This window comes from Petromyzon marinus, chromosome 58 (genome assembly GCF_048934315.1).
Source record: "Petromyzon marinus isolate PM22_M1 ecotype Great Lakes invasive population chromosome 58, UKy_Petmar_22M1.pri1.0, whole genome shotgun sequence".
Classification (NCBI taxonomy): Eukaryota; Metazoa; Chordata; class Hyperoartia; order Petromyzontiformes; family Petromyzontidae; genus Petromyzon; species Petromyzon marinus.
This window is the reverse complement of record NC_133724.1, coordinates 10,646,533-10,660,637: the sequence shown is the minus strand read 5'-3', so window position 1 is coordinate 10,660,637 and position 14,105 is coordinate 10,646,533. Positions and strand designations below refer to the sequence as shown.

Here is a 14,105-nt window from a genome sequence, read left to right as displayed (position 1 = left end):
AATTAGCATATAGCATTTAAATATAACGAGTCTAAATTGGCTCCGAAACCATACGCCAGGCATGTTAGTATCACTCTTTTGCTTCTATTGATCTCTGAGCCCATATGCCTAAATCTAATACATTATGCTTGAATCGACCCAACATTGTTTAAACTTTCCAGGAACAATTCACTGCTGTAGGAATCTTAGGAAACAACCTCAGAGATCTACTGCTTAGGAGGTCCACCAAAGTCCAAAAATCCACAAATAATCACAACACAAACTTGATTTGAAGCTTTCGTGACTGCAGAAATTACTCGTTGGTTCTTTCGGTAAAGTCGTGTTGTGTGTCTCTCTCTGTGTTGTCTCTCTCTGCTTGTGTTTTTGTGTCTCCGTGTCCGTGTTTGTCTGTCTCTCAAATTTAGCAATCTTTAGAAGAACGTAATCAACCAGGTAGTGTGTTCACTGTTATGTTAGCCTACTCTGTGTTGTATTGCATTATATTTCCTAGTTTACTAAGTTTGTTTTCTCAAACGGCCTATTTCTCTCTCTAAAATGTACCAGGCTCTCATAGGTCCATTCGCTCTTTCTCTCCCCCGGTCGCTTCGGGGTGGATTTCCACACATCTCTCTGTTTGTCAAATTTCACACTTAACTTCAAATTTTAGCAATCTTTGGAGATCATAATCAACCAAGCTATGCGTTAACTGTGTGTTAGCCGACTCTCTGTGTTGCAATGCATTACATTTCCAAAAGATTTGATAAATTTAGTTTTCTCAAACTATTCCTCTCTCTAAAATTTACCAGGCTCTCATAGGGCCATTCGATCTTTCTCTCCCTCGGTCGCTTCGGGGTGGATTCATTGACATGCTAATTTCTTTGCTCCAGCAGCTGTCCCAGCAGACCCACCTCTCTCTCTGTCCCCCCCCCCCTCTCTCTGTATTTAAGGCCTCGACACAGAGGCATTGGGTCTCTGTGTGTCTATTTTGTGTGTCTCTCTTTGTGTGTCTCTATGTTGTCTCTCTCTGCTTGTGTGTCTGTCTGTATGTCTCCGTGTCTGTGTTTTGTCTCTCTCTCAAATTTAGTTCCACCTGATGACTGTTGCTTGTGTTATAATCGAAACGTCGTATTCTATTATTTAATTTATTTTCTTTCTACGTGACTTTACCGAAAGAACCAAAGAGTAATGACTATTTCTCTCTCTAAAATTTACTAGGCTCTCATAGGTCCATTTGCTCTTTCTCTCCCTCGGTCGCTTCGGGGTGGATTTCCACACACCTCTCTCTAAAATGTACCAGTCTTTCATTGACATGCTAATTTCTCTCCTCCAGCAGCTGCTCCAGCAGACCCACCTCTATCTCTGAATTTATTTTCTTTCTATGTGAATTTATCGAAAGAACCAAAGAGTAATCACAACACAAATAATATCTTTCATAAAACAATTGCCTTAAAAAAACGGATTGATAAAATCTATACAATCGTTGGTCTTTTCTTTAAATGCTCAATGTGTATTGCCCTCCTTGAAGACACATCGAGTAAGGAATGAGAATAAACCCAGGGTTCAGTTCTGAACTAAGCAACCCCCTTCCACGCATGGGAACAAGGTATGGGTCACAGCGAGGAAATCAAAATCCTCCTCAAGCTGCTCTAGATCTCAGAATTATCTGTTGTAATGAAACTAAAACCAACAAAAACGTGTTTTATTTTACCAGGTAAGGCCCACTGAGCTATATACTGTAGCTATTTTTCAGAAGCGACCTGGCTGTCACAAATAATAGCTCAACGAAGTGGCTTATCACGTGGAAATTTATAGCAGCCAAATACTCTAAACGCACGTTTCTACATGTAAAGGGAAAAACCGGAGGACCTGGAAAAAAATCCACACAACCACAGCAATAACATGTAAGCTAAATATACAGGCGTCAGGGTCGAGATCGAACCCATGAACTCTTGTATTCCAGGCGACGGAGATAACATATTTTTGAAGAGTGTATTAATAGCCGCACTGCTCAAAGAGAAAAAATACAACTGAAAACTTAAAAACAGATAACAACAATAGCCATTTACCACTAAGTGGTGGTGACGTCATCACGGCGCTTGTGCCAGGCTAGGTGCATTTTTTGAGGCCACATGAAGTGTTGAAGGCCTCGCTGACAAGAGGTCATGGAACAGACAAAGTGCCATTGGTTGGTCGACTGAGATGACATATGCACCAACTACTGCTCCCCACTGTTCCAACTTCACAAATCTAATACTTAACGCTTCCCCCACCAATGGCTATGCATGTGCCTGGTAATCCAGCGCTGTACAGGGAGCAGTGAGGGTTGGTGGATCACCGCACAGATGTTACAAAACTCCCCTTTTTTAGGATGAGCCGTACCCTCTCGCTCGCCAGGAGAAGGGGGTACAGCAATGTGAGGACTAATCTCCATCTATATTATTGGGTCTTTCGGTAAAGTCACGTAGATAGGTTCAGATAGGAACCTATCTACGTTTTATCCACGTGACTTTACCGAAAGACCCAAGAATATGAATTCCTGTAGTCACGAAAGCTTTAAGTCAAGATTTAATCTCCATCCGTTTCATCTCCATTCCCCGTGGGCGGGCGTCGAGAATGAGCCATACCCTCTGGCTCTGCCAGAAGGCGGCACAGCAAAAATGTGGGCTCCACCTATTCCGTCTACGTGGGATTGAGTGTTTCACTTTGTACGTTTCGCTTTCTCCATGGTATGTGTGCACATTCAACTTCTTTCGCACCGTACATAGCCAACCGTGTTAATTGGCAGATAACACCTGCATATGGAGGACAGCAGACCTTGGGCAATTGTTCGCACGTGAGCTTATTGCGTGGGCCGACTTCCCGCTCATCTGCTATTCTTCCTCGCACCTCTCGAGTTGTCCTCTCTCTCTCTACGTGAGTGAGCGAGCGGATACTGTGCGGCAGCGTTACAATTTGACATGACTCTCCTATGGAGGGGCCCCGCAGAAGTATTGCCGAAGTTGGTAATGAGAGTCCAGCAGTTGGTGAACACTGTTGATCAAACATTAAAAATGAACGTCTCTCTAACAGGGGGCCTTACCGGTCGAACTTCCCAGGTTAACCTTGCATGCTGCCAATGGTCCGACAATCGACTGAGATTGTTTTGATTATTTTGCTGGTATAAATGTCCAAATGATCAGCCACTATGTTGAGCTTTCATTTGTGGTCAGGTTGCCTCAGAAATATAAGTTAATATCTCAGTGGGCTTTGCCTGGTAGGATGGGGGTGGTTTACTTTCATTTGTATGTATTTGAGTTATTTGTTTACCTTTCTTGTACTTTGCACGAGCGTGTTTTTGTACTGTTTGTTGTTGTAACGTTCTTACCCCATGCCCCTACTGGACATCTGTGAAAAAGAGCTTTCTAGCTCATCAGATTCCTCCTCCAGTATACATTTGATATTCTGATTCTGAAACGGGACCAGGGGGCGTGTGGCCGATGCGGCCACCTGATGCACAAATGGCGCATCAAAGATTCGGTGGCCTGTGAGTGTGGCCATGAATCCCAAACAATCGACCACCATCGTGAACACTCCGCCGCTGCTGCGGTCTTCACTCCTCTAAAGGAGGAATGGACGATATCTAATCTGCTTCTGAACAGACAACTGAATGGATAACTACATCTGAAATTCATGAGGTTTTGTTGGGTTAGATCACGTAAATATAAATGTATTGTTAAATCTGCTACCACCCGACACAGCCAATTAGTAAGGTTTTCACGTAAACAAAATGTGCCAATTGGTTACTAGTTCAGCACACCGGTGTGTTTGAGAGTAAACCTACAACATTTACAATTCGTAGTACGACATTTTTCCGGTAACTACAAGCAGCTTCAATCAGGCGATAATAATATTATAATGGTTAATATTGGTCGCAAAAGCCTATGTGTTAAACAAATATAAAATGACAACTTTAATCTGCTGCTGCTATTAATTCATACGAAAGGAGACCATTAAAACAGAACAAACCCCCATGACATTGCAATCATCACATCAGCAATGCATAGTACGGGGACCGGTCACCGTGGAACATTTAATTATACGCAGAGTTTAATACACAGGCTGCCATGGAGAGGGGCAGCAACAGCAGGGGGTTGTGTCACTCACCACGTGGCTCGTAGAGGATATCGGAACCGAGGATAATGTCCAGGGGCGGCATTGTGACGAGCGAGGGGGTCACTAGGCCCCAGCGCAGACCCAAAACTGGCACGGAGCCATCGAGGCCGTTGACCCGGCAGCTGTGAGCGCAACTGGGAAGGCACCGAGGCAGGTCGGACAGAGTGACAGTGGCACCACACCTGGCAGCCACGATGCCCGGCAATGCCGTGCCAGCCCCGAGCTAGCACACGAGAAAGGGAACAAACCGCTTCGTCACCCGCTCACTCACTCATTGACCCACTCACCCGCTCACCCAAAGACCACTCCTCCTCCCCCCCCGTATAGCCTTTAACAGGCTGTTGGGGCAAGTGCTGTTAGCGAGCACCTATGAAGGCCGGCACGGCACACGAAGGGGGTGGGTGGCCAGCACCACGCCTCACTGCCTTTGTCTCCCCAGTGGTGATGTTTACACACCGCACCAGGTACTCGTTTGAGTCTGAGTCGATCTAGGGGAGGCCCAGGACCGGTTCAGGTAAATTGTCGCTGGTGTTGGCCATGAGCGGGTATCGAACCTGGGTCACCGGGCTCGTTGTGCAGCGCGCTAACCGCTACCCTACACCTTATCTATCACCTACCTACTCACCGACAAAACGTACTCACCCACTCACTCACCCACCCACTCACCACGTCTGCAGTTCATAACACTTCTCTTTCTGCTTATTCCCTCACACTGCCTTAGTTTGGATTTCCCTCCGATCATCTATTTTCCCAAGCTCATACAGATGTAGTGCGTAGTGCAAACAGTGCGATTGCATGGAAACAAAGACAGTACGGGTTATGTTGGATCAGCCTGTAGCGAAGGCAAATACAGTACAGGTTATGTTAGGGCAATTAAGATGGGGGAGCCAAGGACGGCTGTGATTGGTTGGTGTTGTTGTCAAGGCTGGAGTGGCATCTTGAAGTCTGGAGGAACAGGTGCAGAGGGCACGCGAAGCGCCGTTGGGACGCGGGTTGATTAATTGGGGTGTGATGAGAGCGTGGATAAATTGGGGAGTGGGGAATTGGAGCGGGAGTTGGAGTTGGGAGCTGGACGAGGCAAGACGTGGCGTTTGGAGGAGAGTTTGGAGACAGAGTTGGGGACAGAGTTGGAGACGGAGTTTGGAAACAGTGTGGAGCGGAGCTGAAGAAGAGAAGCAGCTAGCAGTAGAGAGAGCGTAACGATAGCAGAGCTGAAGAACAGAAGCAGCTAGCAGTAGAGAGAGCGTAACGATAGCGGAGCTGAAGAAAAGAAGCAGTTAGCAGTGGAGAGAGCATAGCGTCGGTAATAGCGGAGAGCAGCGACGAAGTAGCTCGCAGTGGAGAGAGCATAGTGACGGTGATAGCGGAGAGCAGAGACGAAGTGGTTAGCAGTGGAGAGAGCATAGTGACGGTGATAGCGGAGAGCAGAGACGAAGTAGTTAGCAGTGGAGAGAGCATAGTGACGGTGATAGCGGAGAGCAGAGACGAAGTAGCTCGCAGTGGAGAGAGCATAGTGACGGTGATAGCGGAGAGCAGAGACGAAGCCGATAGCAGTGGAGAGAGCATAGTGACGGTGATAGCAGAGAGCAGAGACGAAGTAGCTTGCAGTGGAGAGAGCATAGTGACGGTGATAGCGGAGAGCAGAGACGAAGCCGATAGCAGTGGAGAGAGCATAGTGACGGTGATAGCGGAGAGCAGAGACGAAGCCGTTAGCAGTGGAGAGAGCATAGTGACGGTGATAGCGGAGAGCAGAGACGAAGTGGTTAGCAGTGGAGAGAGCATAGTGACGGTGATAGCGGAGAGCAGAGACGAAGTAGTTAGCAGTGGAGAGAGCATAGTGACGGTGATAGCGGAGAGCAGAGACGAAGTGGTTAGCAGTGGAGAGAGCATAGTGACGGTGATAGCGGAGAGTAGAGAAGAAGTAGTTAGCAGTGGAGAGAGCATAGCATCAGTGATAGCGGAGAGCAGAGACGAAGTAGCTCGCAGTGGAGAGAGCATAGTGACGGTGATAGCGGAGAGTAGAGAAGTAGTTAGCAGTGGAGAGAGCATAGTGACAGTGATAGCGGAGAGCAGAGACGAAGTGGTTAGCAGTGGAGAGAGCATAGTGACGGTGATAGCGGAGAGCAGAGACGAAGTAGTTAGCAGTGGAGAGAGCATAGCGACGGTTATAGCGGAGAGCAGAGACGAAGTAGTTAGCAGTGGAGAGAGCATAGTGACGGTGATAGCGGAGAGCAGAGACGAAGTGGTTAGCAGTGGAGAGAGCATAGTGACGGTGATAGCGGAGAGCAGAGACGAAGTAGTTAGCAGTGGAGAGAGCATAGTGACGGTGATAGCGGAGAGTAGAGAAGAAGTAGTTAGCAGTGGAGAGAGCATAGTGACGGTGATAGCGGAGAGCAGAGACGAAGTGGTTAGCAGTGGAGAGAGCATAGTGACGGTGATAGCGGAGAGCAGAGATGAAGTGGTTAGCAGTGGAGAGAGCATAGTGACGGTGATAGCGGAGAGCAGAGACGAAGTGGTTAGCAGTGGAGAGAGCATAGTGACGGTGATAGCGGAGAGCAGAGACGAAGTAGTTAGCAGTGGAGAGAGCATAGTGACGGTGATAGCGGAGAGCAGAGACGAAGTGGTTAGCAGTGGAGAGAGCATAGTGACGGTGATAGCGGAGAACAGAGACGAAGCAGTTAGCAGTGGAGAGAGCATAGTGACGGTGATAGCGGAGAGCAGAGACGAAGCAGTTAGCAGTGGAGAGAGCATAGCGTCAGTGATAGCGGAGAGCAGAGACGAAGTAGCTCGCAGTGGAGAGAGCATAGTGACAGTGATAGCGGAGAGTAGAGAAGTAGTTAGCAGTGGAGAGAGCATAGTGACGGTGATAGCGGAGAGCAGAGACGAAGTGGTTAGCAGTGGAGAGAGCATAGTGACGGTGATAGCGGAGAGCAGAGACGAAGTAGTTAGCAGTGGAGAGAGCATAGCGACGGTGATAGCGGAGAGCAGAGACGAAGTGGTTAGCAGTGGAGAGAGCATAGTGACGGTGATAGCGGAGAGCAGAGACGAAGTAGTTAGCAGTCGAGAGAGCATAGCGACGGTGAGAGCGGAGACGAAGAAGTTAGCGGTGGAGTAAGCGCAGAAATAGTGGGGAGTGGAGAGACAAAGGTGGTGAGCGAGTCGAGTGACGCACGGCGAGCGAGCCGTGGCGACATGGATACTGTGGAATATTGAGGACATGCGGAGAGTTGTAAATAAAGCGGTGTTCGAAGAAAGACAAAAGTTGTCCGAGTGAAATCGAACACTACACAATAATAACCTTGCTCAATTCAAGATACGTGCTAACTCTTATCTATTATAACTCTGATAAGTGCTGTTTGTTGGTAATCATTTGCAGTTGTGAATCTTTGAGTGATTGGGGAGGGGGCGGATTTCAAAGTGGATCGGTGCGAGGGAAGAGCAGAAAATGAAAGCATTATCTGCAGTGTGGTGAATAAATGGGTGAGTGAGTCTGTAGTTGTGACCTTACAGTGTGGTGATTGAACACATTGTGTTTTGTATTGTTTGTTGTAACGTTCTTACCCACCCCTACTGGACATCTGTGAATAAAGAGCTTAATAGCTCATTGGATTCCTCCAGTATAAATAAATATGATTCTGAATGAGATGAAACAGTCTATGTCTGGTAGACTTAGTGAAGGAGTGAGTCTCATAGGAACAGTAACCAAGTCAGGAGTCGCGATGAAAGAGCGATAAGGAGGCAACTGACCCCTGGTGAGCGAGTGACTGGATCGAATCCTTGAGTGCTGATTCATCAATCATCCCGACTGCTGCGTCACTCTGAATTCTATCCGGTGCAGTGTGGTCGGAATTGGTTGCTTCACCCCAGCTATGACAATAGGATTCCAACAGCACCTGAATTTGTTATGTGTAGAGCAGTAATGATTGTTGAAGAGGCTTTGGTATGGAACAGAAAACCCAGCTTTCATCGATACCCCTTAGGCATTCCATGACAGGTCACATGAGATCATTGTTGTGGCAGATTCATGGTACAGTTGCCTCGCGTTTTTACGCGTGTTCATGTAACACGATTTTGAAATGGCGCGTTAGATTAACTTACACTTATTTTTGTGATGCCCGCACTATTTTTGAAATAACACGCTCCAACACGCTGGCCACTGTGTACAGAACGCGCTGCGAGCTCATCGTTAGCAAAGTTCAGCAGCGATGCTGCCGGAGGTTCAGTACGACAGCCACAAGCGTGGGCAGCAGAATCTCCTTGCGAACCATTTTGATGATCTTGTCTGCGTGAACTTTGTCTTGTGCACACATTACCCTACCAATATGTCCGGTTAAGCATCTCACTGTGTGTTAAAACATTTTTTTATTTTACTTTATTTTGTTTTATTTAAATAGGCTGTTACTATCTTTAATACACGTATGGTAGTATTGTAAATACAGTGAGGGAAAAAAGTATTTGATACCCTGCTGATTTTGAACGTTTGCCCACTGACAAAGAAATGATCAGTCTATAATTTTAATGGTAGGTTTATTTGAACAGTGAGAGACAGAATAACAAGAAAATCCAGAAAAACGAATGTCAAAAATGTTATAAATTGCTTTGCATTTTAATGAGGGAAATAAGTATTTGACCCCCTCTCAATCAGAAAGATTTCTGGCTCCCAGGTGTCTTTTATACAGGTAACGAGCTGAGATTAGGAGCACACTCTTAAAGGGAGTGCTCCTAATCTCAGCTTGTTCCTGTATAAAAGACACCTGTCCACAGAAGCAATCAATAAGATTCCAAACTCTCCACCATGGCCTAGACCAAAGAGCTCTCCAAGGATGCCAGGGACAAGATTGTAGACCTTCACAAGGCTGGAATGGGCTACAGGACCATTGCCAAGCAGCTTGGTGAGAAGGTGACAACAGTTGGTGCGATTATTCGCAAATGGAAGAAACACGAAGAACTGTGAATCTCCCTCGGGCTGGGGCTCCATGCAAGATCTCACCTCGTGGAGTTGCAATGATCATGAGAACGGTGAGGAATCAGCCAGAACTACACGGGAGGATCTTGTCAATGATCTCAAGGCAGCTGAGACCATAGTCACCAAGAAAACAATTGGTAACACACTACACCGTGAAGGACTGAAATCCTGCAGCGCCTGCAAGGTCCCCCTGCTCAAGAAAGCACATACATGCAACTTCACTGCATCAAAGGGACGATGGACGGGGCCATGTACCGTCAAATCTTGGGGGAGAACCTCCTTCCCTCAGCCAGGACATTGAAAATGTGTCGTGGATGGGTATTCCAGCATGACAATGACCCAAAACACACGGCCAAGGCAACAAAGGAGTGGCTCAAGAAGAAGCACATGAAGGTCCTGGAGTGGCCTAGCCAGTCTCCAGACCTTAATCCCATAGAAAATCTGTGGAGGGAGCTGAAGGTTCGAGTTGCCAAACGTCAGCCTCGAGACCTTAATGACTTGGAGAAGATCTGCAAAGAGGAGTGGGACAAAATCTCTCCTGAGATGTGTGCAAACCTGGTGGCCAACTACAAGAAACGCCTGACCTCTGTGATTGCCAACAAGGGTTTTGCCACCAAGTGCTAAGTCATGACTTGCAGAGGGGTCAAATACTTATTTCCCTCATTAAAATGCAAATCAATTTATAACATTTTTGACATGCGTTTTTCTGGATTTTGTTGTTATTCTGTCCCTCACTGTTCAAATAAACCTACCATTAAAATTATAGACTGATCATTTCTTTGTCAGTGGGCAAACGTACAAAATCATCAGGGGATCAAATACGTTTTCCCTCACTGTATGTTACTAGAACCAGTGAAATATGTAGACGTAAGAATGACATGCAATTGCGTACTCTCCCTAACCCAAACCATTTCCTTTGTTTCTTGTGGGAAAATTACTTTTAAATGTATGCAATTTTGAGTTACGCTCCGTTAAATTTTGACTTTCAACTTTCGTGACTGCAGGAATTGATATTCTTTGGTTCTTTCGGTAAAGTCACGTAGATGATAAAAAAAGATGAAGTGAAAAAAAAGTAACAAACAAAAAAACACTAATGTAGACTGTAGCCTGTTTCTTAATCGGAGTGAGAATTTTAATATAATAAAATATATTTAACACGTAGGCTTTCGTGACCAATATTATTCATAGTAAAGGTTTTTGGGTTAGATCGCGTTATTTATAAATGTGTCGTAACCCTCCACCACCCGACACGGCCAATCAGCAAAAAAGTGTCACGTTGACAAAAGACAAATACATTTTGATTTAAAGCTTTCGTGACTGCAGTAATTCATAATTTTAGCTCTTTCGGTAAAGTCACGTTGAAGGGAAACAATAAAATAATTAAATATATATAAAACAATACAAATTCTCACGACGTTTCGACCATAACACAAACGGTCGTCATCAGGTGTGTCGGTTTGCATTAATTTATTTATTTTTAAAACGGTGTATTTATATTCTTAGTTTTTTCGGTAAAGTCACGTTGAAGAGAAACAACAAAATAACAAAATATATATAAAACAATAAAAAAATTTCACGACGTTTCGACCATAACTCAAACGGTCATCATCAGGTGTGTCGGTTTGCATAAATTTATTTTTAAAACGGCACATTTATTTATTTATAAAAAAAACGTTGACGTCACGCGCAGCGATTGGCAGTTTGCCCAGGACTAGTCCATCTATTTTTTTTTAAAAGAGGAGGGGGGAGACGAATTTTTTTATAATGTATGCTGTCTGAAAGCCACTGTAAGCATGAACAATCAATCAAGAACTGAAATGATTTATCAAATCTTTCCAATGATTGCTAAGATAGAATCCATCTTCTCGGTTGAAATTGTCTCTGTGCTTGTATATGTGGATAGCCTCATGAACGAATCTCTCATGGAAGCCAGATGGCTTACAAAGAACCTCCGTCTTGGAAAAGTCAATGGCATGTGAGCCTACTGAATTAGAACAATGATCTGCTACGGCCGAGGTGTTGGTCCTACCGTGTTTAAGGTCTGCTTTATGTTCACGAATGCGGTCCGAGACATGGCGTTTGGTTTCTCCAATGTAACTACTACCACAGAGGCAACTTAGTTTGTAGACACCAGGGTATTGTATGTCCGGAATCACATCTTTTACAGACGGAACCAGATCACGGATTTTATGTAATGTGTTGAAACGGACCTGGATCTTGTGTTTATTCAAGATTTTGGAGATCTTTTTTGTGATCCCAGCAATGTAGGGTAAAGTGATGGTTTTGAAAGGCTCCTCAAGAGGGTTCTTCTTCATGGTTTGAGTGATAGCTTTGCGGATTGTATAGTCGGAGTAACCATTAGCCCTAAGAGCTTGGTGTACGTGCTTGAGTTCACTGCTTATGTGTTCCTGGTCGGATATGCATTGGGCTCTATGATACAGAGTCTTGATGAGAGAATTCTTCTGTGATGGATGGTGGTGGGAATCCGGTTTCAGATAAGCATCCGTATGGGTAGCTTTCCTATAGACAGAGTGGCTCATTGAACCATCAGGTCTCTTTTTAATTAGGACATCCAAAAAAGGTATCTTGCCATCTATTTCGACTTCCATGGTAAATCTGATGGCTGGGTGTATGGAATTGATGTGGTCGAAGAATTGGTCTAGAGCAGGCCGGCCATGTGGCCAGATGACAAAAGTGTCATCCACGTACCTCTTCCATAAGGTTGGGCGCAGAGTGGCAGTCTGGATGGCGTCAGTCTCAAATTTCTCCATGAAAATGTTAGCTATAACTGGAGAAAGGGGGGAGCCCATTGGGGTGCCCTCAGTTTGTTTGTAGAAAGTTCCATTCCAAGTGAAGTATGTATTGGTTAAACAGTGTCTCACCAGTGGGGGTACCTCAGTGTTTAGTCCTTGATGAACCAAGTCTTCAATGATTGCAATGGTGTCAGGTACAGGAACCTTGGTGAATAAGGAAACTACATCAAAACTGACAAGCAGGTCGTCTGGGGACAGGGAAATACCCTTGATTGTTGATACCAGGTGAGTAGAATTTTGTACCGCAGAGGTGGTTTTTCCAGTGAAAGGACGCATGATTTCAGACAAAAAACGAGCCAGTTTGTAGGTGGGGGAGTTGATAGTAGAGACGATGGGAGATTCGTTCATGAGGCTATCCACATATACAAGCACAGAAACAATTTCAACTGAGAAGATGGATTCTGGCTTAGCAATCATTGGAAAGATTTGATAAACCATTTCAGGTCTTAATTGATTGTTCACGCTTACGGTGGCTTACAGACAGCATACATTAATTTTTCGTCTCCCCCCTCCTCTTTTCAGAACATAGATGGACTAGTCCTTCTAAATAAACTGCCAAATCGCTGCGCGTGGCGCTGACGTTTTTTTTAATAAATAAATACACCGTTTAAAAATGAATAAATTAATGCAAACCGACACACCTGATGACGACCGTTTGTGTTATGGTCGAAACGTCGTGAGAATTTTTATTGTTATATATATATTTTATTATTTTATTGTTTCCCTTCAACGTGACTTTACCGAAAGAGCTAAGAATATGAAAAGACAAATAGTTCACTACTTTAGCCCACCGGTGTGTTGAAGAGTGAATCCACAACATTTACGACGTTTCGCTGAAAATTACATTCAGCATCATCGGGCAATTCGCCAGAATGGTAAAGCCCTCACTTGCTCCCGGTCTTAAATAGAGCAGCAGGGTGACGTCATCATTTAACTCATTCAGGTGCAGTGATTTGAGGCGGAGGGGGGGGTATTGTAATTATATAATCGATTGGTAATCAGTCAATGGTTATGAATAGTAATGAGTTGTAGATTAGTAATTAGTTGTAATGTGTGTTATTGTGATTATATGCTACGTTAGTAATCCGTTAATTAGTATGTCTTTTCCCTATAAGGAACTGTAATATGTATTATTTAATAATACGCTTCCAAGCCGCACTAAGCTTGTAGCTGTCAGAGCGATTAAAGTTATTTCTATTTCTCTCAATTTAAATGGATTCTCTAATTAGTCTTTTGCCAGTAATAAACATCACAGTAAGATTTGGTACAATACACAAAATTCAAAAACTAGTATCTTGCACTAAAGACGAATTACCTAAATTATCAACTGAAGGTGTATATCGGATTAATTGTTTATGTGGCAGATGCTATATTGGACAGACGGGACGTAACAGCAGCATAAGACTAAAAGAACACCAAAGAAATATTAAATTATCTCAAACACAACTGTCGGGTGTGGCAGAACATACTTGTCAACAAGGACACTCAATTGATTTTGATAACGTTGAAGTGTTGTGTAAAACTAATTATTACTGGCAAAGACTAATTAGAGAATCCATTGAAATTGAGAAAACTAGAAATAACTTTAATCGCTCTGACAGCTACAGGCTTAGTGCGGCTTGGAAGCGTATTATTAAATAATACATATTACAATTCCTTATAGGGGAAACACATACTAATTCACGGATTACTAACGTAGCATATAATCACAATAACACACATTACAAATAATTACTAATCTACAACTCATTACTAATCATAACCATTGATTACCAATCGATTATATAATTACAATACCCCCCCCCTCCGCCACAAATCACTGCACCTGAATGAGTTAAATGATGACGTCACCCTGCTGCTCTATTTAAGACCGGGAGCAAGTGAGGGCTTTACCATTCTGGCAAATTGCCCAATGATGCTGGATGTAATTACCAGCGAAACGTCGTACTCAAACTGTAAATGTTGTGAATTCACTCTTCAACACACCGGTGGGCTAAAGTAGTGAACTATTTGTCTTTTGTCAACGTGACACTGTTTTGCTGATTGGCCGTGTCGGGTGGTGGAGGGTTACGACACGTTAATAAATAACGCGATCTAACCCAAAAACCTTTATTATGAATAATAAAATACATATATAAAATAACAAAAACCACGACGTTTCGATCACAACACAAACGGTCGTCATCAGGAAAAGG

The 14,105-nt window shown here is 44.2% G+C and overlaps 1 protein-coding gene across 2 annotated transcripts in view; it reads right to left on the bottom strand.

Moving 5' to 3' along the window:
• The window catches only part of METTL23 (methyltransferase 23, arginine), a 121,456-nt gene that overhangs the window by 28,690 nt on the left and 78,661 nt on the right, over positions 1 to 14,105 (bottom strand). For both annotated transcript variants that reach the window (XM_032976178.2, XM_076052919.1), the window contains one exon: positions 4,123 to 4,354. In XM_032976178.2, the coding sequence (XP_032832069.1) occupies positions 4,123 to 4,354 (232 nt within the window). The remainder of the gene's footprint in view (positions 1 to 4,122; positions 4,355 to 14,105) is intronic.